The sequence below is a fragment of the Platalea leucorodia genome, assembly GCF_965183815.1.
Source record: "Platalea leucorodia genome assembly, contig: HAP1_HAP1_SCAFFOLD_119, whole genome shotgun sequence".
Taxonomy (NCBI): domain Eukaryota; kingdom Metazoa; phylum Chordata; class Aves; order Pelecaniformes; family Threskiornithidae; genus Platalea; species Platalea leucorodia.
The window spans coordinates 25,475-46,326 of NW_028121416.1; the positions used below are offsets into that span (position 1 = coordinate 25,475).

Consider the following 20,852-nt stretch of genomic DNA (forward strand, 5'->3'; position numbering starts at 1 on the left):
TAAATTAAATTTAATTTTAATTTTAGTTCAATACACTATATAACAGGCAGAATACTGGTAATGAAGTGACACTGGAAGATCGATATTTCTTTGGAATATCCCTTTTGAAAGGTCACAGGATTGGTAGAGGTCTCTTGGGAGTGAGGACAAGCCTATGTTGCAGCCATCGTTGAAAGAGGCCAAAAGTGCAACCCTGGGAACGCCAGGCTGTACAAGCTCACTTGGGGGAGGAGTGAGCCTTCCCATGAGTGCTCTTGGGGGACATTGCTGGGCACCTCAAAGAGCAGAAGGTGTCCAAATGCAGTCAGCATGGATTAGCCAAGGGTAAATCCTGCCTCACCAACCTGATGGCCTTCCTGATGAAGGAACTGCTTTTATGCACGAGGGGAGAACAGTGGGTGTCCTTTACCTCCACTCCAGCAAGACTTTTGGCATGGTCTCCCTCGATATCCTGGTACCCACATTGGGCCATTACAGTCTGGATGGGTCAACAAACAGATGGGTGAAACACCAGTTGGAGGATGAGGCTGAGAGAGCAGTGGAGAAGGGGTCATAGCCTACCTGGAGGCCAGTGGGCCATACTGGGGCATTGTGGGGCAGCACAGGGGCCTCTCCTGAGCCCTGTGCAGTTTAACACCTGTATCCATGATGCAGAGGAGGCAACTGTCACCACGTCTGTGGATGGCACAAAATTGGGAGGACCATTGCTGTGTCCTAGGGATGCCATTCAGGGCAAACCTGACAGGCAGAAGGACTGTCGTGTCAGGAACTTCAGGAGATAGAAGACGGACCACAGCCTAACAGCCTGCAGTTGCAGGGCCTGGGGAGGCCTGGCTGGGGAGCAGCTCTGTGGAAAAGGCCCTGGTGGTGGTGGGGGACAGAACGCAAAACATGACCCAGCAGTGGGACCTGGTAGCCAAGGCAGCCAGCAGGGTCCTGGAGTCTCACCAAAAGAGCGAGGGCAGTGATTGTCTCCCCCTGCTCATCCCTCCTTAGACCACCTGTACACAACCGTGTCCATTTTGGGCCCCCACTGGGGAAGGGGAGGAGGGAGGGAGCGCCTGTGGGGCTGCTGGGCTCTTGGCCAGAGATCACCAGCACAGCAAGGGAGGTGTTGGTAAGTGGCAGGGAGTTGAGTGGAGAGTCATCGAGCTGCTGAGGGGCTGGAGCACTTGCCTGGGAGGAGAAAGTGGAGGAAAGGGCCTTGTTCAACGTGCAGAAGGGAAGGCCTTGGGAACCTCATCGTGACCTTCCAGTCCCCATGGGGAGGCTTTCAGGAACGTGAAACCAGTCTTCTCATGGTATTGCTTGGCAGGAGAATAATAGGCAAGAGTCAGATGTTGAAATGAGGAAGTTTCTGGCCAGAGATAAGGCAATGAGATATCTGCAGAGCATGGGCTGCTTTGGGCTGTAAACAGAATGTAAACCAATCCTCTGACTTGGGATCTCACTCAATGGAAATTTTCAATATTTGTCATGACCAAGCCATGAGCAGCTGATCTAGCTGGAGCCGTCCGAGAAGAGGCTTGGCTGAGAGTCCAGCTGTGGCAAGAGCTGTGGGACTTGGTGTGTAATGACTGTCCCGTAGGAAACTAGTTCCCTTTTTATTATTAATGGCCAGAGATGGAAATGGCCGGTGGGTGGGACGGGTCTGGGACAATTTTCTTGGAGTAGCTTCCCTGGGCTGTTCAGGACACATGGCACAGACAAGGACCCTATCTTCCGCACGTTTGATGCCTTGCTTCCTTCACCATGACACCTGGCTCTGCACTGGGAGTGCTGGCTGCCCCTACCCTGCACACTCACACACCTTAGCTCTACACTGGCATTTTTCTCTCCCGGGCTCTTTCCAGCCCAGCCCAGACCGTCCCCACCTCTCCCCACCTCCCCTGCCCTCTCCCCAGCCCAGCCCAGCCCAGCAGAACAGCCCAGCCTGGGCTGGCTCCATGGCACTGCCCAGCGCAGGCTGCTGCAGAGCTCTGGGCACTCACCCCACAGCCCCAGCCCCTCTGAAGGTCACAGCAGCTGCTGGGGGGCAGGCAGCGGGGTTCAGGCTCCCCATCAGCCCCAGGGCTGCTGCTCGCCACAAGGGCATGAGGAAACAGAAGCTAGGCACTCTCTGGCTTTCCTGAATTCATCTTGTAGGTGAGCCCCAACCCTGACTGAATTTTCCCCCTCCTCTGCTGCCACCAGCCCCACTCCCCAGGACAGCACCAGAGTCCTGGCCCTGGGGTTCCTCAGGCACCTCCTGTAGCTCTCCACTCTCCCCTCCCTGTGCCTGCTGAGTTCCCACTGACTCCCACAACACTGCAGAGTCCTTGTTTATAGATATGTCAATTTAGAGCTTTACTTTTGTGGGGCTTCACCTCTGAGGGTGTTTTACCTTCTGAGTCTCCATTCATTCCAACCCCAGGGCACATGGGGAGTCCTCATCCTCTCCTGACCCCTCCAGATTCATATCCAGAGGCTCTGGTATATGCCATGAGTCCTGTCATACATGAAGCAACCTGAGGAGATAATGGGGAGCTCATGGACAATCTCCACTGCCACTGGACACCAAGAAGAAAGCCTTGAAAACCAGAACTTCTGATCCAATGGAACCCAAGGTTACCATGAGGTTAAGCCCAAAACCACTGAGAACACAAAGAGAAGAGAAATTTTAAAAGACCGATTCCTTGGACATTGTCTTGGCATCAACGCTGGAGGAAGAGCCCAGCCTTCAGGCACTGCACCCAGGAGATCCCCTTTTACTGAAGATCTGCTATCTGACAGGCCACATCTGACACCCTGTTGTACAAGGGTCAGATACAACAGGATCAAATGTAGGAGTATAAAACCAGAAAATTTTCTCTGAGTAGAATTATCACGAGAGAAAAAAGCAGACCTGTGTCGTAAGATAAACTCTGGGAAACGTGTAGAGGAGGGGAGGCAGGTTATTGTCAGTGAAACAGCATCCATCAGATCAGTTTCCATAAGGCATCCTTGATTTTCTGGTTCCTCCTGCTGTAGGGGGTTCACTGCTCAGGGAACCACTGAGTACAGCACTGCCACCACCAGGTCCAGCGATGGGGAGGAGATGGAGGGGGGCTTCAGGTAAACAAACATGCCAGTGCTGATAAACAGGGAGACCACGGCCAGGTGAGGGAGGCACATGGAAAAGGCTTTGTGCTTCCCCTGCTCAGAGGGGATCTTCATCACAGCCCTGCAGATCTGCACATAGGACAACACAATGAAAACAAAACACCCAAAGTCTACAAAGACACCAACCACAAGAAACCCAACCTTCCTCAGGTGTGAGGCTGAGCAGGAGAGCTTGAGGATCTGAGGAATTTCACAGAAGAACTGGTCCACAACATGGCCTTAGCAGAGCGGTAGTGAAAATGTATTGGCTGTCTGCAGCACAGCATGGAGAAACCCAGTGCCCCAGGCAGCTGCTGCCATGTGGACACAAGCTCTGCTGCCCAGGAGGGTCCCGTACTGCAGGGGTTTGCAGATGGCCACGTAGCGGTCGTAGGCCATGATGGTGAGAAGATACAATTCTGCTGAAATCTAAAAGACAAACAGAAAGAGCTGTGCAGTACATTCCGAGTAGGAGGTGGCCCTGGTGTCCCAGAGGGAATTGGCCATGGATTTGGGAACAGTGGTGGAGATGGAGCCCAGGTCAAGAACAGAAAGGTTGAGGAGGAAGAAGTACATGGGGGTGTGGAGGTGGTGGTCACAGGCTACAGCGGTGATGATGAGGCCATTGCCCAGGAGGGCAGCCAGGTAGATGCCCAGGAAGAGCCAGAAGTGCAAGAGCTGCAGCTCCCGTGTGTCTGCAAATGCCAGGAGAAGAAACTGTGAGATGGAGCTGCCGTTGGACATTTGCTGCCTCTGGGCATGGAGATCTTTTCAAGGAGGTAAAAGAAGTGAGAAGTTAGGGCAGACTGCTTTCTTTGAGAAAAAGCTATTCATGTTCTTATAGAAACCCCTCAAACCGCCTTTTACTTTTCAGGAAGACCTTTGGTGAGCTCTGGTTGGTGCTGGCTGAGGGTGCCCCAGGCAGCAGGAGGCTCTGCTGGGGGCTCTGCAGGACTCAGTCCTGCCCTACAGCAACAGGTAAATAGGAACTCGGGGTGATCTCAGATTACATCCAACCCTGATATCAAAGAGCTTTTCAGCATTGTCACTCCCAGTTCACCTGACTGCAGAGCAAAGCTGTGGGGAGTTTGGGTTGTGCCTTCTGCTCTAGTTGCCCCAGCACAGCTGAGGAGTGGTTTGAATGCAGCAATGCCTGGCATTTCTGCTGCACTGAAAGGGAAACCTTGTGGGTGCTGAGACTGGGCACAGGGACTGTCCCTTAGTGCAGAGTGAGGACAGCCACTCTGTCCATCAGCCCTGCTCTCAGCTGCCCTGTGCTGGCAGCTCTTCCACCTGGAGGACTATCGCACTCGGCTGTTCCCCCCAAAAGAAAGAGGCCAGTGCTGGGAGCAGAGGAATGCAGTTTCCCAGTGCAGTTCTCCAAACCCTCACCCCATCTCATCGTACCTGAGGAGGATCTCAGCTCTGCCCTCCCAACCAGGGACACAGAGGGCTCATGACAGCTGCCCACATGCAGCCACCCAGCAGCATCTCAATGGCCTTAGCACCAAGGTGTCTTCTTCATGGGGCTCCTGCAAAACACAGAGATGCCTTGGAAGAGCTGTGCCCTACGGGAGGGCAGCCTGCAGCCCAGCAGGACCTCCCAAGGACAGAGTCAACTGTCCTACATTTGTTATGTCCTGAAGGGAGGGTGAGATCCCTGCCAGCCGCACACACTGCAGTACCGAGAACCCCACAGGTGAACAGGGTGCGAGCTGGATGCTTCTCCTCCATGGCCATATGTGCATGACAGCACATGCAGCGTTGGTGTCTGAGCTGCACTTGAATCCTCACTCCCCACACCAGTGAGTGTAACAGTGAGAACAAGGGCGAATGTCCTGGTTTCAGGTGGGATAGAGCTAATTTTCTTCTTAGTAGCTCTTATAGTGCTGTGTTTTGGATTTAGGATGAGAATACTGGTGATAACACACTGATATTTTGGTTCTTGCTGAGCAGAGTTTACAGCAGTCAAGGACTTTTCAGTTTTCCATGCTCTGCCAGGTGCACAAGAAGCTGGGAGGGGGCACGGCCAGGACAGCTGACCCAGACTGGCCAAAGGGCTATTCCATACCATATGACGTCATGTATAAATATAAAGTGTTTATATTTATATAGTAATAAATAGTATAAATCTGGGGGAAGAAGAAGGAAGGGGGGACGTTCGGTGTGATGGCATTTGTCTTCCCAGGTAACCGTTATGTGTGATAGAGCCCTGCTATCCTGAGGATGGCTGAACACCTGCCTGCCCATGGAAAACTACTGTCATGGTTTAACCCCAGCCAGCAATTAAATACCACACAGCCACTCGCTCGCTCCCCTCCACCCCGGTGGGATGGGGAAGAGAATCAGAAGGGTGAAAGTCAGAAAACTCGTGGGTTGAGATAAGAACAGTTTAATGATTGAAGTAAAATAAAATAGAATAGTAGTAGTAGTAGTAATAGTAGTAGTAGTAGTAGTAGTAGTAGTAGTAGTAGTAATAATAATACAATAATAATATACAAAGCAAGTGATACACTGTACAATTGCTCACCACCCACTGACTGATGCCCAGCCCATCCCTGAGCAGCAATCGCTGCCCACAGCCAGCTCCCCCAGTTTATACACTGGGCATGAGGTCTTCTGTGGGTAATTGGAGAAATTTCAGAAGTGTAGCCAAGGAGAGAAGATTTAAATAAGAAGAAACAATAAATCAGTTTTTCCTCTTTTTTCCAGTTTTCTTTATTTTTCTGCTTACAGAACAAGTGAGATCAGCCTTCTCCAATTCAGATTGATCCAGAGCATCTCCTGATGAAGTCTGCAGATGTAGGAAGGGTAAGATCTTTTCTGTCAGACACTGTACAGCCCATCTTTGTCCTGTGTCCCATCGTCATCCTTGGTCCCCCTGTCACCCCCTCCACTGGTCATTTCTCTCAGTGGCCACCTGGGACTTGCATCAGGATTTCTCAACTCTAAGCTCTTTCCACTAAAGACAGTAGCTCAATGCTTCAGCTCATCTACACACATTCTCACCTGCTTTCTTTGGAGAACCAGCTGCACACAGTCACAGAAGAATGTTTCTTACCTCGCAATAAAAAACAAAAGGAAAGGAAAGGAAAGGAAAGGAAAGGAAAGGAAAGGAAAGGAAAGGAAAGGAAAGGAAAGGAAAGGAAAGGAAAGGAAAGGAAAGGAAAGGAAAGGAAAGGAAAGGAAAGGAAAGGAAAGGAAAGGAAAGGAAAGGAAAGGAAAGGAAAGGAAAGGAAAGGAAAGGAAAGGAAAGGAAAGGAAAGGAAAGGAAAGGAAAGGAAAGGAAAGGAAAGGAGAAAAAGAAAGGAATAGCTCAGTAAAAAATATTAGATGCTGTCTAAGTTTCCTCCACCGAAGTCCACTTCCCACTGTCGGTAACCTTAGTGGAACACTTTCAGTGAGATACATGGGAAAACAGGTAGAAACACAAGCGAGGAGATGGCTCAAGAGGCCATCAGGCAGCCTGCTGAAAGACAAGGCAAGCTTCAGACTGCCTGAAGCTCAGGGCAGCACCTGGGGAGCTGAGAGGTGTGGGAATGGGTAGAGACCAATGGGAGGAGGAAAGCTGGATGGACACCGGGAAATGCGTACGCCCAGGCAGCCTGCTGAAAAGATGCCTTTAGAAGTGGTCAGTTCAAGCAGGACGTGTGGAAAGATGTGAAAGAGTGCTGAGAGGCAATACACAGTACGCTGGGCAGAGCAGGCTCAGGGGTGTAACAGGGGAGATGAGTATTTCTTCTCCCGAGTGTAGTACCTGGGCTGGAAAAGTCCATGTTGGCATCACGAGAATGCATTGTCTATGGATGAAAACTGTTCAGTGCATTTCAGCTGCTGGAAACTGTGCTCATATTTTCTTCAAATGTTGATGATCATTCCTCACCTGTCCAGGCAGCGATGCTCAGAAGGTGCTCTGCAATAGAAATATCGGCACCAAATAATATCCACCCCGAGCCTTGCACAAGCCCCTGGACCTCAAGGACAGATGTGCCTCAGGGAGGTCTTCCTCTCAACAAAATGCGCTTTCTCAAGTTGTAGGCAGAGGTCCATGAATGTTGGAGAGTCATGGTCATTTCTGGAAGTGGAAATGGAAAGCCCTGCTGAGAAACCTGGCTGCTGCGCGGTGCAGGTCCAGAGAATCAGCCGCCAGGGAAGCTGTCTGAACTCCATACATTACCCCCAGAGCATGGGGTTGCTTTCACCCAGACCCAGCCTTTTGGCTCTTTCCGGCAAGCTCTTGATTCAGAACATTGGCTTACCTCACTGCTCTCCAATAGCATTTAATTTTCTTCATTGACAGCAACAGCCAGCCTGCCAGATGCCTCATTTAGGTGTGTCACTCATCCTGTGTCATGTGAATCTATGACATCCATAGCAGCATGTAGGTGCCTCAGTGCCGTTATGTTAATTTGGGGTTTGCACTCCTTTGTTAATAATCTTCATGAGTAAAATTCCCCTCTTCTCCACAGATGTCTGTAGGACAGCTGTTTATGTTGGATGATGCTTTGCTAGACTCTCTATTCCTTAAAAAGAGAAGCACACAGTATCTGAACACTTTCAAAAAATCCTGCTTGGTAGCAACATTAACCTGAACTAAACCTTTGATAGTAGGACAAAATTCAGCTGTGTGTGGACTGCAAAAGCAGTGAGGAACCCTCTCCTTTCTTCCTTTCTCCCCATCACTTGCTCAGGTCTTGGGAGGAGAAGAAATGAATAAAGGTGACATTCCTGGGTGCCAGTGACTGAATTCTGCTCCCATGAGTGCCTGATGTCAAGACCCTCAGCTTCAGCTGAATCTCTTCTCTTTGGGAACACTGCAAGGCAGTGGCTCCGATGTCATGGTATGTGTGCAGATGCCCAACACTCTGACAAGATAACACCGTGAGCAATTGCAGGACACTACAGGTAAGGTAAGGGGTGACCTGTTTCATGGATTTGCTGCCCAAGGTAGAAAGTACCTCAGCAACCATCTCAGAAACACCACAGGAGGATGTAAAAGAAGACAAGCATGGCCAATGTGGAAAGGATTAACAAGCGTGGTGGGTTGACCCCAGCCAGTAACTAATCAGCCACCCAGTCACTTGCTCACTCCCCCAACAGCAGCCTGGGGAAGAGAACTGGAAAGGTAAAAGTGAGAAAAGCTCATTGGTTGGAATTAAAAAAGGCCTTCATCACACGTAAGGGTGACTTGGGAAGGCAAATGTCATAACCACAACTGTCCCCCCTTCCTGTTCCTTTCCCTGATCTTATATTGCTGAGTGTGATACCCTATGACATGGAATATCCCTTTGGTCATTTGAGGTCAGCTGTCCTGGCTGCGTCCCCTCACAGCTTCTTGCCCAACCCCAGCCCACTCATTGGAAGGGCAGCGTGAGAAACAGAGAAGGCCTTCTTGTTGTTTAAGCACTGTTCAGCAATAGCTAAAAGAGTTTTGGTCACAAATCCGAAACATGGGAAACATGGAGCCCTATGGGCTGCTGTGAAGACAATGAACTCCACCCCAGCCAGCCAGGGCAGGCTGGCCTTTATGGAAGGTGTGAGAATGAGAACAGTGAAGAATTTGAGAGGGGGAAGAAGGGAAGCAGTAAATTAAAGATGAGGCCAGGGATGGCCTCGGGACTGTTTGGGGTGCCTGTGCTGCTGCCTTGTACCTGATGGGAATTATTTCCACAGTCAGAGGGAACCTGAGGGCTTTCCGTAGTGTTGAGGACGTGAAGGGTGAGGAATGAGAGTGTCATTCAGGCTGGAAGGGACCGTGCTAGATATCTGTAGAAAACATCCTCCTCAAAGCAGGATCACACCAGGTTGCTCATGGTTTTATCCAGATGGGTCTGAGAAACTTCCAGGGATGGAGGCAGCGTACACTCTCCGGGAAATGGCTTCCCATGTCTGGCTGTCCTCACCTTGCAAAAGTTTCTCCCTATATTGAGCCTGACCCCCTCGTGTTTCAGCTCATTGTCTCCTGTGCTCCTGCCTTGCACCACAGCGTCTTCTTGGGAACCTCACCGTAGGCAATGCAAGTCTGTTCCTTCCTCCCCGCAAAGCCCTCCATTCTCCAGGGTGAACAAGCCCAGCTCCCTCAGCCTCTCCTAACAGGTCCTGTGCTCCAGCCTTGACCATCTCTGTGGCTCTCCACAGAACTTTTGCAGGTCCTCCAGCTTGCCAATGTCTCTCTGGCATTGCAGGGAACCTAAACCTGGGCAAGTATTCTGGATGCAGTGTCAGAAGTTCTGAGCAGAGGGAGAGAATCACTTGCCCTGGCTTTGCTCCTGCTCACACAGCCCAGGCTGTTGTTGGCCATCCTTGCTGATGGCTCATCTTTTGCCTAATGGAACCCAAAGACCAGCAGACCCTTTCCTGTGGAGCTGCTACCCGTGTAGCCAGTCCCTGTCCTATGCCATTTCAGGGCCTACATCCACTTCAGGAGCAGGGCTTTGGTGGAATGTTTAGTGGCTATTATGAGGTTCCAATTGGCCCATCCCTCTAGACTGTCTCTGTCCTTTGGCATGGCAGCCCTGCCTTGCTTTCCTCAATGGGATGTCTTCTACAAATGTATATGAAAAAGTACTCTCTCATATCCTCCAGGTCATTAAAAAAACACACCTGCTCTTACTAAATTCCACAGTGGTCACACAGATTGAGTTCTTGTCTGGACCCTTGCTGAGCTTGAGGATGCTCTCCTTCAACACCAGCTGTCCTGAGCTCTGCCACCATGCCTTGGCATGTCACAGCTCTGTCTCCAACATTAACGGCTACTGCTCATCCTGTCTGTGCCCCTGGCTGAGGGCATTGCTGCACATCTGGGCTGAAGCACTGCAGCTTCAGAAGAACCAGGCCAAGCTCTGACTTGCTGTAAGGAGTCCTGGTACCAAGTGTCCAAGACCCGCTGTGTGCAAAGGCTTTGCTTCAGAACGGAGACATGGCATGGACAAGAGAGCTGCATGTCTTTCTAGCCCCAGGTCTAAGGACCCAGGATGAAATGCATAAATTCACTCAACAGAACACATCCTCCCAGCTTGCAGAAGTTAGATCCTTCCCTGTCACCTTCCATGTGTCCTGTCTAAGGATGGGACAAAAAAAATGATTCTCATGCACAACTATTTCTCTAATAGGAGTAATGACACTGCAGGGGAGAAGTTGAGGGAGGGAACATCAGAGATGCCTTCAGCCTGTTTCCCAGCAGGTTCCCCTGGAGCCCCAGGGACACCTGGAGGGAGCCCAGAGGGGAAAGAGAAAGTGCTGCCTTGGGCTGGGCCTCTGCTGCTGAGCTGGGCTGGGCTCCTGGCATGGAGGGAGCTGCTGGCAAGTGGGCAGCACTGCAGAGAGACAGCTCTGCCCAGGAGCAGCTCCTCTGCAAAGCGCAGCAGGGCTGAGGGCACTGCCTGCAGGCACCGAGGGGAGATGGGAGAAGTAAGAGGGATGTTACTGGCTGCATGAGGTGGAATGATGCTGAGAGCTCACTGAAGGAGAAATCTTCACAGCCTTGAACACAGTAAGTCTCTGGCAGCAGGGCAATGCACATGAGTGTCTTGGAGGTGTCTCCTAGACATGGCACATCGTGCTGCAGACAGCAATTGGCAGGATGGCTCTCAGGAACATGCTCCAAAAGAGGGATACCCTGCCACACTCTCAGAGGACAGGACATGATGAGTGCCTTCTCTCGGCTGCAGGGATGTGATGCTGGGTGTGCATCCAGGGGTGCCCAGGGCTGTCCTTCAGAGCAGGGTCCCTGCACAGCAGGGCACTGTGTGCTGGGGCAGGGACCCTGCTGCCTGCCAGAGTCAGCATTCAGCCAGACCACGGAGCTCCCCATGGTTCTGCAGGGAGAAGCTGTGGGTGGAAAGAGTGATCCCCAGCAAGGCAGGGTCCTTCTGCTGTCCAGAGGGTGCAGTGTGGGTCAGGGCTGCTCAGACTTCTACATCACCCAGAGGACATTTGCAGAGGGACATTTTACAATGGATGTCAAGGTAGGGGATTGCCTGAAAGGGAAGAAATCTGTGTTTTGAGTTTTCTCCTCTTGGTTGGCTGGGTGGGCAGTGCGAGATGGGAATTTATTTCTCTGCTCTGGAGAAGGCGATGAGACCCCAGTTCTCGCTAGGACTTGTCTGAGCTGCTCCTTAGCCCCTGCACACACAGAGATGCCCCTGGGCAGTGCCCTGCTGCCAGGAAGTGTCTTCAGATCAGGGCTGAGCACACAGCAGGTGGGATGGGTTCTGTGAGCATGAAGAGGTAGGAGACGTGGGGACAGAGAAAGAGGTTGTGGCCAAGAAGAGCTCCAGGCAGCAGAGCCATGGGCAGGAAGGAAAAGAGACAGATGTGGGGGGTGAGGATTGAAGTGCAGCTCAGACACCAACGCTGCATGTACTGTCATGCACATATGGCCATGGAGGAAAAGCATCCAGCTCGCACCCTGTTCACCTGTGGGGCTCTGGGGACTGCAGTGTGTGCGGCTGGCAGGGATCTCAGCCTCCCTTCAGGACATAACAAATTCAGGAGAGTTGACTCTGTCCTTGGGAGGTCCTGCAGGGCTGAAGGCTGCCCTCCCGTAGGGCACAGCTCTCCCAGGGCATCTCTGTGTTATGCAGGAGCCCCATGGAGAAGACACCTCGGTGCTAAGGCCATTGAAATGCTGCTGGGTGGCTGCATGCGGGCAGCTGTCATGAGCCCTCTGTGTCCCTGGTTGGGAGGGCAGAGCTGAGATCCTCCTCAGGTACGATGAGATGGGGTGAGGGTTTGGAGGTCTGCACTGGGAAACTGGATTCCTCTGCTCCCAGCAGTGGCCTCTTTCTTTTGGGGGAACACCCGAGTGCGATAGTCCTCCCGGTGGAAGAGCTGCCAGCAGAGGGCAGCTGAGAGCAGGGCTGATGGACAGAGCGGCTGTCCTCACTCTGCACTAAGGGACAGTCCCTGTGCCCAGTCTCAGCACCCACAAGGTTTCCCTTGCAGTGCAGCAGAAATGCCAGGCATTGCTGCATTCAAACCACTTCTCAGCTGTGCTGGGGCAACTAGAACAGAAGGCACAACCCAAACTCCCCACAGCTCTGCTCTGCCGTCAGGTGAATTGGGAGTGACAATGCTGAAAAGCTCTTTGATATCAGGATTGGATTTAATCTGAGATCACCCTGAATTCCTATTTATCTGTTGCTGTAGGGCAGGACTGAGTCCTGCAGAGCCCCCAGTAGAGCCTCCTGCTCCCTGGGGCACCCTCAGCCAGCACCAACCAGAACTTATGAAAGCGAGCTGCCAAAGGTCTTCCTGAATGGAGAGAGAGACATTCGGGCGGGCAGGAGGTGTCTATGAGAAATGACTTTTATTTTGCTCAGAGAAATCTCTCCTAACTTGTCACTGTCTTTTTCCTCTTGGACAGTCCCTCATGCCCCAAGGCAGCAGATGTCCAACGGCAGCTCCATCACCCAGTTCCTCCTCCTGACATTCACAGAAACACAGGAGCTGCAGCTCTTGCACTTCTGGCTCTTCCTGGGCATCTACCTGGCTGCCCTCCTGGGCAACGGCCTCATCATCACTGCCATAGCCTGTGACCACCGCCTCCACACCCCCATGTACTTCTTCCTCCTCAGCCTTTCTTTACTTGACCTGGGCTCCATCTCCACCACTCTCCCCAAATCCATGGCCAGTTCCCTCTGGCACACCAGGGCCATCTCCTATGCAGGATGTACTGCCCAGCTCTTTCTGTTTGTCTTTTTTATTTCAGCAGAGTATTGTCTTCTCACCATCATGGCCTATGACCGCTACATTGCCATCTGCAAACCCCTGCACTACGGGACCCTCCTGGGCAGCAGAGCTTGTGTCCACATGGCAGCAGCTGCCTGGGGCACTGGCTTTGTCAATGCTCTCCTGCAAACCGCCAATACATTTGCACTACCACTGTGCCATGGTAATGCTGTGGACCAGTTCTTCTGTGAAATCCCCAAGATCCTCAAGCTCTCCTGCTCACACTCCTACCTCAAGGAATTTATTGTACTTGTTACTTTCCCATTAGCATTTGGGTGTTTTGTTTTCATCGTGCTTTCCTCTGTGCAGATCTTCAGGGCTGTGCTGAGGATCCCCTCTGAGCAGGGACGCCACAAAGCCTTTTCCACCTGCCTCCCTCACCTGGCCGTGGTCTCCCTGAAGCCCCCCTCCATCTCCTTCCCATTGCTGGATCTGGTGGTGGCAGTGCTGTACTCAGTGGTTCCTTCAGCATTGAACCTCCTCATCTACAGCGTGAGGAATCAGGAGCTCAAGGAGGCTGTTAGGAAAGTGACTTCGGGAATGTTTTTCAACAGTGATAAGTTTTCCATTACTATTCACAAATGATACCCAGAGTATCCCATTGCAAGTCTGTCTTTTGGGTTTTTGTTTTAGCATTTTTGTTATCATTATCTGTATGGGTATTAGTGATTATTATGTTTGGATTCATCTTACTGCTACTGAGGAATAAACCTGATCCATCTCAGTTGGATCTGATATAAAAGTTTGTCTTTCTGGGACAGAGCTGACACTCTCATAGCATCTCTGTTAGAAAATAAGATCTCCCAGTCTGAAGGCTGGGCCCTTTTCCAAAGCTAATATCCACAACAGGCCCAAGGTATTTCACCCCAAAAAGGGCCTTTTTCTCCTTGGAACTGGGAGAGAAAAGCTCATTGTCACTTTGGTAGCTGTTGGAGACCAAGGGTTGGAATTTGGACTCACCCATTGGTGTGTGGTGACCATGGAGGTGGTGAATGCTCATTGAGGTGCATACTCAGGGTTGTCCCCCATATGACAGGGAAGAAGACACCCTCCAGGAGGGGGTCCGGAGCTTCCTGGAGAGCCTGGGGTTTCTACAGGGAGAGCGTGTGCTTGGGGCGGGCAGTGGCTGGAGCCCCACAAAGTGGGAGATCGCACAAGGTGGAGTCACCAAAATGGAAGGTACAAAGAAACAAAGATGGACACCCCAACCCTGCACAGACCAGCTCCAACAGGGAACAGCACCTTTACAGTCACCACGCCACCAGCAGCAATCACACAACCATGAGTGACACAAACGTCTCTAGCCCATTCCCCCTCTCAGGCAGATCTGCTGTGAAGGTCACAAGTGGTCTGTGCATCCTCTGGGTCTGCTCAGATCCCCTGCCCCAGTCTCGGGGCCGTTACCCACTTGGCAGTTGGAACCCTGGGTGTCTCCAGATCCTCGTGTCCTCTTTCTGCAGCCAGCCCATCTTGGATTTGGCCAGCATAGCACGTCCATAAATTCAGCCCAAACACATATCCAACAGTGAGCACACTCATGCATCAAACAGCCAGGAGCAGAGTTTAAGAAGATGGCCAGACCATGGTGATTAGGCACAGATTTGGCCAGACCAGCCCTAGTCAGCCCCCCGCCCACATGCAGCCAGCCCCTTGCATACCCCTCCTCTCCCCATACACATTCTTCTTCTTCCCAATCTACCCCTTCTCTGCCCCAGTCTGCTCCCCAATTAACAACTGTCGCCATAGAATCATAGAACAATTTAGGTTGGCAAAGACCCTTAAGATCATGGGGTCCAACCGTTAACCTATCAATCACTGCCAAGTCCACCACTAAACCATGTCCCTAAGCCTTACATCTACATGTCTTTAAGTACTGCCAAGGATGGGGACTCAACCACTTCCCTGGGCAGCCTGTTCCACTGCCTGACAGCCCTTTCAGGGAAGACGTTTTTCCTAAGATCCAATCTAAACCTCCCCTGGCGCAACGTGAGGCCGTTTGCTCTGGTCCTATCACTTGTTACTTGGGAGGAGACTGACCCCCACCTCACTACAGCCTCCTTTCAGGCAGTTCTAGAGAGCAATAAGGTCTCCCCTCAGCCTCCTCTTCTCCAGACCAAACAACCCCAGCTCCCTCAGCCGCTCCTCACCAGCCTTGTGCTCTAGACCCCTCCCCAGCCTCGCTGCCCTGCTCTGGCCACGCTCCAGCACCTCGATGTCCTTCTTGGAGTGAGGGGCCCAACACTGAACACAGGATTTGAGGTGTGGCCTCACCAGTGCCCAGTACAGGGGGACGATCACTTCCCTAGTCCTGCTGGCCATGTTGTTCTTGATACAAGCCAGGATGCTATTGGCCTTCTTGGCCACCTGGGCACACTGCCAGCTCATATTCAGCCAGCTGTTGACCAACACCCCCAGGTCCTTTTCCACTGGGAGCTTCTCAGCCACTATTCCCCAAGCCTGTAGTGTTGCATGGGGTTGTCGTGACTCAAGTGCAGGACCCTTTCTGCCCTAAAAATGAGGGCTTAGACCCTAAAAATTAAACTGTGGGCCCTACAAAAAGGCTATGGGCAATAAAAGACAGGTTGGGACCCTAGAAATGAGGATTTCGGCCCTAAAAATGAGGATTTGGGTACTAAAACTGATGGGCTGGATGCTAAAAATGATGCTCTGTACCCTGATAAGGAGGGAAACCTCTTGGTTTCTCTATGGCCTGTGATGGGTGTGCTCAACCCCTTGACCAGACTGGCAGTGGGTTGGTGCAGGCTCCAGAAGAGGCAAAGGCCTGAGCTGTAGCAGGGCCATGAACTCCTCATGTTTCAGTCTGTTCTCTGAAAACCCACAAAAGAGCAGAGTGGCACAGTGAGCGTTGATGCATATGAGCTTAGAACAGAGACACATGCAGTTGACACGTGAATAGTGGGTGGCTTTTCCAAGACTCATTTATCAAGGGACAAAGAAAGTTGTGGGTACAAGGGAGCCTCATGTATACCTTTCTTATCACATGTAATTTGACCACGAGCCAACCACTTTATCCTATAAATATGACAGCCTAAGTGAGCCTTCTTTGAGCTCTCCCTGCTTGGCAGCGTGGCAGCATGGCGGTGATCTGCCCTGGAGCTGGGACACCTCTCAAGGTTGCTCCTCGAGGCAGAGAGACCTTTACCAATGGCAGATCTTTGGTAAGCAACTGATATTGTGCATAACCTTGTAGTGTGGTAACTTTGATTTTGTCTTTGATTGCATGCTGAATTGATGCTAATGAAATGTTACATAAACTTTTCATGTACAATCCCTTAGACATAAACCGTTCCCTAAGTCTGAGACTGAGACTGGACCTAGCCACACCTAAGTTCCATCAGGAATTTAGAAAGCAAGGGGGTCTACTCTGAACCTCATGACTCAATGGGTGGGTCCTCCTTAATCTTTTGCATCCCCGGACTCTCTGTAAATCATTTTAACGCAAGTCTAACTCAGTTTTCCTTTGTACATTTCTTCCATGCAGTCATTAATGGAGTGAACCTTGCCATCGAACTTTGTTAAGTTGCACTTTTACAACATCATATTAAAACCACTTTTGCTAATACCGTTGTTGGTGATTCCTTAAGCGACCTAAATCACCCATTTGCGACAAATTGGCATAGGCGGCAGGATCCTAAATCAGGATTCACAACAGAGGGTCAGCCTCCCCATCAGTCCCCGGGCTGGGGCCAGCCATGGCACGTGGAGATGGAGGTCAGTATTTGCCTGTGTCCCCTGCCACTGTCTCCAGGAGATCCCTATTGCGCACTGCCGACAGCCCCTCTGAGCCAGCCCCTCTCCCCAGCACAAGGCTCCTGGCCCGGGGGCTCCCCAGGGTGCTCCTGCTGCCCCAGTGAAAGAGCAGCCTGCCCTGAGCTGGTGTGTGCAGCCATAGGTTTCTTTAGGTCACTTATTCCCCCAGGAAAGCACAGAGTTGCTCCATTCCTCTTCTCCAGGGACATCCCTGACCCTAGAGAGCCTTTCCCCAGGGGACTGTGTCCATGCAGCCACTCCTGCCCCTTCCCTGTGCTTCCCGCAGGGCCCGGATCTGGCAACGCTGCTCTGCAGAGCAAGCGGGCTGTGGTGCCCAAAAGCCACAGAGAGACAATCCCAGGCAGATCCCTGTGGATCACTCACCATCTCCAGGGGTGCTGGGCACCCACAGGTGAAGGTTCTCCATGGGCTGTGATACCCCACCCTATGCTGGGAAGCTGGACCAGAGATCCCAGCCCTCCCTTTCCCAACAACCCTTCCGTGAGCCTGTGCTGTGCAGTGTGCCCCAGGAGAAAGGATTCAGCTGGAGGTGGGGGTCTCTGCAGCAGAGGGCCATGGGACAATTCAGGGTGGAATGGTCTTGTACTCAGGAGGTCTCTAGTTCTACCTTTGGCTCCAAGCAGGGCCAGCTCTGAGGTCTGAGCAGGTGGCTCCATAAATGTCAGCACCCCTGTACAAAGTCTGCCACCATTACAGAAATGGAGACGAGGCATTTGACCAGCTCCTTGAACCCAGGAATGGGTATGCCATGCCTCCTGAGATTCCCAGGGACACCTAAGCTTTGTGTGCCGAGAAGTGTGAGTCCTCCTTTGGTGTCCTGGCCAGTCTCCTGGCAAATGCGGTGCTTTAGGCTGTGGAGAGAATCAAAAGAATCTTTTTGACCAGGTTAGGTTCATTTTTCATGCTGAAATGCAGGGCAGATGAAGGGAGCTCAGAGCTTCCAGGCTCTCTGCTGCCCAGTTAGGACTTCAGAGACCAGAAATGCAGGTAACGGTGTTGTGTCAGTGTCCAGCACATGGAAATGTTGGCTTCCTTTGTGCCTTTGCACTAATCTGGGATGTGTCCCTCAGCCGCCTTTGGCTAAAGAAGAAACAGCTGCCCTCTTTCACCCCCTCCTCCACAAAACAGGGAGAAAAGATAGGAAGCAGGGGTAATTTAAGGGCAATACTGTCTAAGAAGTGTAATATTTAAATGTAATATTTAAATGATAACAGAGAGCTAGCAGTGAGAGAAAAAGCACTGTTCTAAGAACTTCGTGCCAGAAGCTAACTACTGAGCACTTATGGCTATTTTCTCAAGTAAAAATGAATGTTGGAATGAAATTAAAGTGCTTTAATTAATCATAATGAAGAATAAGAAGGAACTCCCTTACAGCACTGTGCTGTTCCTGTTATTATAGTGATAGTACCGCTCATTCCTTAAACAGCCTTGAGAGCTGCTTTATTCTTCTCATTTCCAAAGCTCCACCTACTCAGATCATCAAAGGACTACCTCAAATCTCTGCGACCCAAATGTCTCCAGCCTTCTCTCATCAAAGGTCTTTTACCCCAGGACACTTCTCACAATCACTTCAATACACTGCCCGGTCTCTATTTTTCATCTGGGGGAAGTCAGGGTATTCCTTTGCAAAGCCTTCCCCACAAAAGCCTTTTCTACATGCTAATCCCACTGGTATCACCTCCTGCTGGGTACAGCTCCGTCCGCTTTCTGCAGAGCTCCATGGGATGGGCAGTTTTCCTGTTTCTTCTGCCCATTCACCTTCACAACCTTTTTGGATTGTCTGCGTATCAAACACATTTATCCCCCACAGTTTCAACCATTCCCAATTGTGCTCATGATTTTAAAGCGCTGCATTAAGAAAAGGAACAGGGGGATGTCTGGAGCGATGGCGTTTGTCTTCCCAAGTCACCGTTATGTGTGATGGAGGCCTGCTTTCTTGGAGATGGCTGAACACCTGCCTGCCGATGGGAAGGAGGGAATGAATTCCTTGCTTTGCTTTGCTTGCACACACGGTTTTTGCTTTACCTATTAAACTGTCTTTATCTCAACCCTCAGTTTTCTCTACTTTTACCCTTCTGATTCTCTCCCCCATCCCACCGAGGGAGGTAGTGAGCGAGCAACTGTGTGGTGCTTAGTTGCTGGCTGGGGTTAAACCACGACAAACAGAAACTCCAGAGGTCTCTGGGCCCCTGTTCCAGTGCTGGACTGGCCCCGTGGTGATTTTTTTTTTCTTTTTATTCTTTATGTCAAGTTAGTCAAGCATTACACAGCTCAGTACAAGACATCATAGCAGGGGAAGATGACCTTCATGTCTTTTAACTTTTTTAAGCTGATTCCACACGGGGACACTGTAGATAGTCTGTGGCATCTAGCAAGTGATTTCTCAAGCCTGAGGGCAGTCATCTCTTCATCGGTTGTGTCACCCTCTGGGCCCTACTGACTACTGACCATGCTTTGACTCTTTTCCCTTGAACGTTACGTTGGTCAGATGCAGCTTGAAGTAGCTATTGGCATCACACTCTTGAGGGGCACTGAAGGTGCCCTAGAGTACAAAGATATCATGGTGGGGCATGGCGTAACAGGAATGCCTCAGGAGACCTCTCCCCTTCTTGAGCAGGATGAAAGCCAGGCTGGACACATGGTTTTGTCTGAGCAAATATGGGATGCTTTGTTCAGGCAAGCACATAACCCAGTGGGACTTTTGGTACTGCTTGGGACTATTTTACATCCTCGGTAGCATCACTTTGTCCATAGGAGTCTCCTCAAGGCAATTCTCACTTCCTTATTCCTCAGGCTATAGATGACAGGGTTAAACATGGGGGTCACAATTGTGTAAAACAGGGCAAGGTATTTGTCGGTGTCTACTGAATCCCTTGACCGTCGCTTTAAGTAGACGACTGTGGCCGAGCCATAGAAGAGCGTCACCACCCCGAGGTGTGACGAGCAGGTGGAATAGGCTTTGTGTCTGCCCCGACCTGAAGGCATTTTCAGAATTGCCCTAATAATTTGAATGTAAGAAGTAACTATGAAGGAGAAGAGCAGGATGATGGTGTACAGCATCGCTTGGTTCCAGCACGTGTCTGCACAGGCCAGTTCCAGCAGAGGGGGGACATCGCAGAAAAAGTGATGGAGGTCATGGGATGCACAGAAGGGCAAAGTGAACACCTGGTAGGTCTGTCCTACTTGCACTGGTACGACAGCCACCCAGGACCCCACCACCAGTCTGATGCAGAGACCCCTGCTCATGACGAGGGTGTAGTGCAGGGGGTCACATATGGCTATGCAGCGGTCGTAGGCCATGGCAGCCAGGAGAAGGCATTCAATGCTGCCCAGCAAAACCAGGCAATACAGCTGGGCAGCACAGCCCAGGAAGGAGATCCTGCCATCCGCCCGCAGGAAACCCACCCGCATTTTTGGCAGAGTGACTGATGTGTAGCAGATCTCCAGGATGGACAAGTTCCTCAGGAAGAAATACATGGGGCTGTGGAGGCTTGAGTCCACCACCGTGATGAGTGCAATCAGGCTGTTCCCTGTGAGGAGCATGAGGTATATGACCAGGAATACTGTGAAGCACAGGCCCTGCAGGCCGGAGTGGTCAGAAAATCCCAGAAGAAAGAATCCGGATCCAACGGTGTGATTCTCCGAGCCTTTTCTTTGGGGCATTTTCCCTAGACAGAGCAATCCAAACAACAGGCTCTTAGAGGATGCTAATGGCTTGTCCACCATCCCACGCACTTCAAGCCCAGAGAAAGCCTATGAACATCAGCATACACGTGATTGCAGGATTAGGCGAGCTGGACCAAGATCTGCCTGAATGTTTGGAAATCTAACATGGTTTGCTTGCTGCAGGGGGAGGGTTAAAAAGAGGAAAGAACAGAATCCTTCAGCCTGAATGACTGGGATTTTTAATACGGGTAAAAGAAACTTGACTTTCTTTTTCAGAGTTGATTTTCTTAAACAGAATACCTGGTGAGAGATGAGAAAAAAAAGAAAGAAAAAGGATAAGTACTCACCCCTTTAAGAACAGTCTTGCTTATGTTCCTTGTCCAGATCTTGTAAGAGCTGCATTGAATGTAAGAACACAAAGAAGAAATAGGGTGAAAAGGAGGAAAGGGATGAAAAGGGGAAGACAAAGCAAGGCAAGGCCAGGCAAGGAGAGGCAATCAAAAGAAAGCGAGGCAAGGCCTGACTTGATTCTTAGATCTCAA

General features: G+C 51.1%; 1 protein-coding gene and 1 pseudogene across 2 annotated transcripts; both read right to left on the minus strand.

Moving 5' to 3' along the window:
* Positions 1-3,021: 3,021 nt before the first annotated feature.
* On the minus strand, positions 3,022-3,864 carry LOC309603516 (olfactory receptor 14A16-like; annotated as a pseudogene). Its single transcript has 2 exons — positions 3,487-3,864; positions 3,022-3,183 (listed from the first exon to the last, which is right to left on the minus strand). The product of its transcript is annotated as an olfactory receptor 14A16-like (transcript).
* Positions 3,865-19,383: 15,519 nt separating this feature from the next.
* Positions 19,384-20,307, minus strand: LOC309603530 (olfactory receptor 10AG1-like; the record flags this gene model as incomplete). The annotated part of the gene is made up of 1 exon (XM_082338354.1): positions 19,384-20,307. The coding sequence occupies one exon, from the start codon at positions 20,305-20,307 to the stop codon at positions 19,384-19,386; it is 924 nt and encodes a 307-aa protein (XP_082194480.1).
* Between the last annotated feature and the right edge of the window lie 545 nt (positions 20,308-20,852).